The 1906-nt window shown below is 48.7% G+C and overlaps 2 protein-coding genes across 2 annotated transcripts in view; both read right to left on the bottom strand.

Annotated features, from left to right (window-relative positions):
* Nucleotides 1-1208, bottom strand: part of LOC127750578 (uncharacterized protein K02A2.6-like) — a 4541-nt gene extending 3333 nt beyond the window's left edge. Inside the window, exon 1 of the mRNA XM_052272615.1 lies at nt 1137-1208. Within this exon, the coding sequence (XP_052128575.1) occupies nt 1137-1208 (72 nt within the window). The remainder of the gene's footprint in view (nt 1-1136) is intronic.
* LOC113215607 (uncharacterized) overlaps nt 1-1906 on the bottom strand; it is a 21672-nt gene that overhangs the window by 3557 nt on the left and 16209 nt on the right. The gene's annotated exons all lie outside the window — the stretch shown is intronic.

Genomic DNA, 1906 nt, shown 5'->3' with positions numbered 1-1906 from the left:
GTCCTTAAAGACTGCATTATATACACTGCTAACTCACCGGCCGTTACGGAACCCGTATCCCCAGGTTTTGCTCTGGTCGTTAGACCTGGGCCCGGGCGTCGTGGTGGGCCTCTTAAGGTTACGACGCTGCAGCCCTCTAAAAATGTTTAGAGCGCTTCACCCAAAGCACAACCGAAAAATGGTCCAAAAACAAACCATCCAGAATTGCGTTTTAGGACCTGAGGAACAACATATCAAAATATGGCGGGACACTTTTCCTGAAAGTCTGTGCCTCTTAGGCTCTGAGCCGACTTTGGAGGGCGGGACATTTTTATCCTTGGTGGTAAGAAATCTGATATATTCCCAGTGTGTTCCCAGACGGGCTACCTATACCATCCACCTTGGTCGCCAGATTTTGTACCGCCAAGGTTACGACGCTGCAGCCCTCTAAAAACGGCTCAGAGCGCGGAAACTCTTTGCCACTTAGGCTCTGAGCCGACTTCTGAGGGCGGGATATTTTTATCCCTGGTGGTACAAAATCTGATATTTCTCGAGGTGTTCCCAGACGGCCTACCTACCATCCAGCGAGGTCGCCGGATTTTTTACCACCAAGGTTACGACGCTGCAGCCCGTCGTAAGCTTACGAACAATTAGTTCGTAATGCAAACCGATTGTTCGTAAGACCCGTCTAGCCTTACAAACAATCGCTTTGCAATACGAACAATTTCTTTGCAATACAAAGAACGAAAATTGTTCGTAACGTTGCAAAGTATTTAGTTCGTAAGCTTTTTACAGTGTATTTTTTTTATTAAAATGCAAAAATTAGTATACGATCGCAACAAAATAATACTCTAAATACAAATGCAACATTTAATTTATGTATGCATAAAATGTTTTTTTTCTGAAACTGAGACGGAACACTTATCAATCTAGATTTGTCACTTTGTTACTCTTTAGTGAAGTAGCAGCGTTAGGTACGTAAAACTAATGATTTTAGGTTTACTTGAGGAACGTTTGTTGCCGAACTTTCAAAAGACAAAATGCGAGTCCGCACGAATGCGACACCTCTTTTGTAGAACGACTACCCCAGTGAAAATTCCGGCCAGGTTTCAGGCCGGAAAGTGGTATTCCGGCCGTAAATCTATACGATTTCCGACCGTATTCCTTCTCTCCGGCCGTATTTTGGCACTCCAGCCGGAATCTGTTGAGAGTTCCGACTGTATCCCCATTGTTCCCGGTCGATTCGCGAAATTTTCCGGTAATCCGCGCCTGGAACTATGAGCAGACAACGATTGGGCGTGCAGCAGCCCTGGAAGACCAGAGATGAGTCGACGAGCAGCGTTTGGGCGGATCATGGACTATGCTTAAGTGTAGAATCCCAGTCAACAAAGCAGCTCCCGTTTACTTTCGGGAGGCATTGGAGGTGATCCTCCGGAAGAACTCACACGTACTACTGGGACGTCCCGAAAGTACATGCCACGGAGTTCTTCAGGATTGTGCTTGGCAGCAAGTCCTGATTCGGGAGGTGGTCGCAAGCTGGCATGGTCCCCCGGCAGGAGGGGCCGGATGGTCGCTAGCGGGCATCGGAGGGAAAAGCAGGGATTATGCGGGGGAAAAGGGAAATAGTCGCAAGCGGGCATCTCCGAGGAAGAGCAAGTGGTTGCCTACTCGCACGGCGTTCCGGCCCGCACCAGCACCGGGCAACGACACGCGGCCGGGTGCTGGCGGGCACTGGGCCGCTCTTTTTCGGACGCATCTGCTGGCGTCCCGTTCCCGGTGAAGCGCCAGCTTCTGCTGGCCCGATCACCCTTCTCCCCCATAATCCCTCTCTAAATCCTTTTGCATCACTTCCATAAAACTTTTTAACCACTTCAATATCCACCAGTACCTAAATGACATCAACATTTGTAGAATTATGAAGTGTGTA

The sequence above is a fragment of the Frankliniella occidentalis genome, unplaced genomic scaffold (assembly GCF_000697945.3).
Source record: "Frankliniella occidentalis isolate FOCC.00 unplaced genomic scaffold, Focc_3.1 Scaffold214, whole genome shotgun sequence".
In the NCBI taxonomy this organism is placed as follows: domain Eukaryota; kingdom Metazoa; phylum Arthropoda; class Insecta; order Thysanoptera; family Thripidae; genus Frankliniella; species Frankliniella occidentalis.
This window is presented reverse-complemented; position numbering and strand designations above follow the sequence as displayed.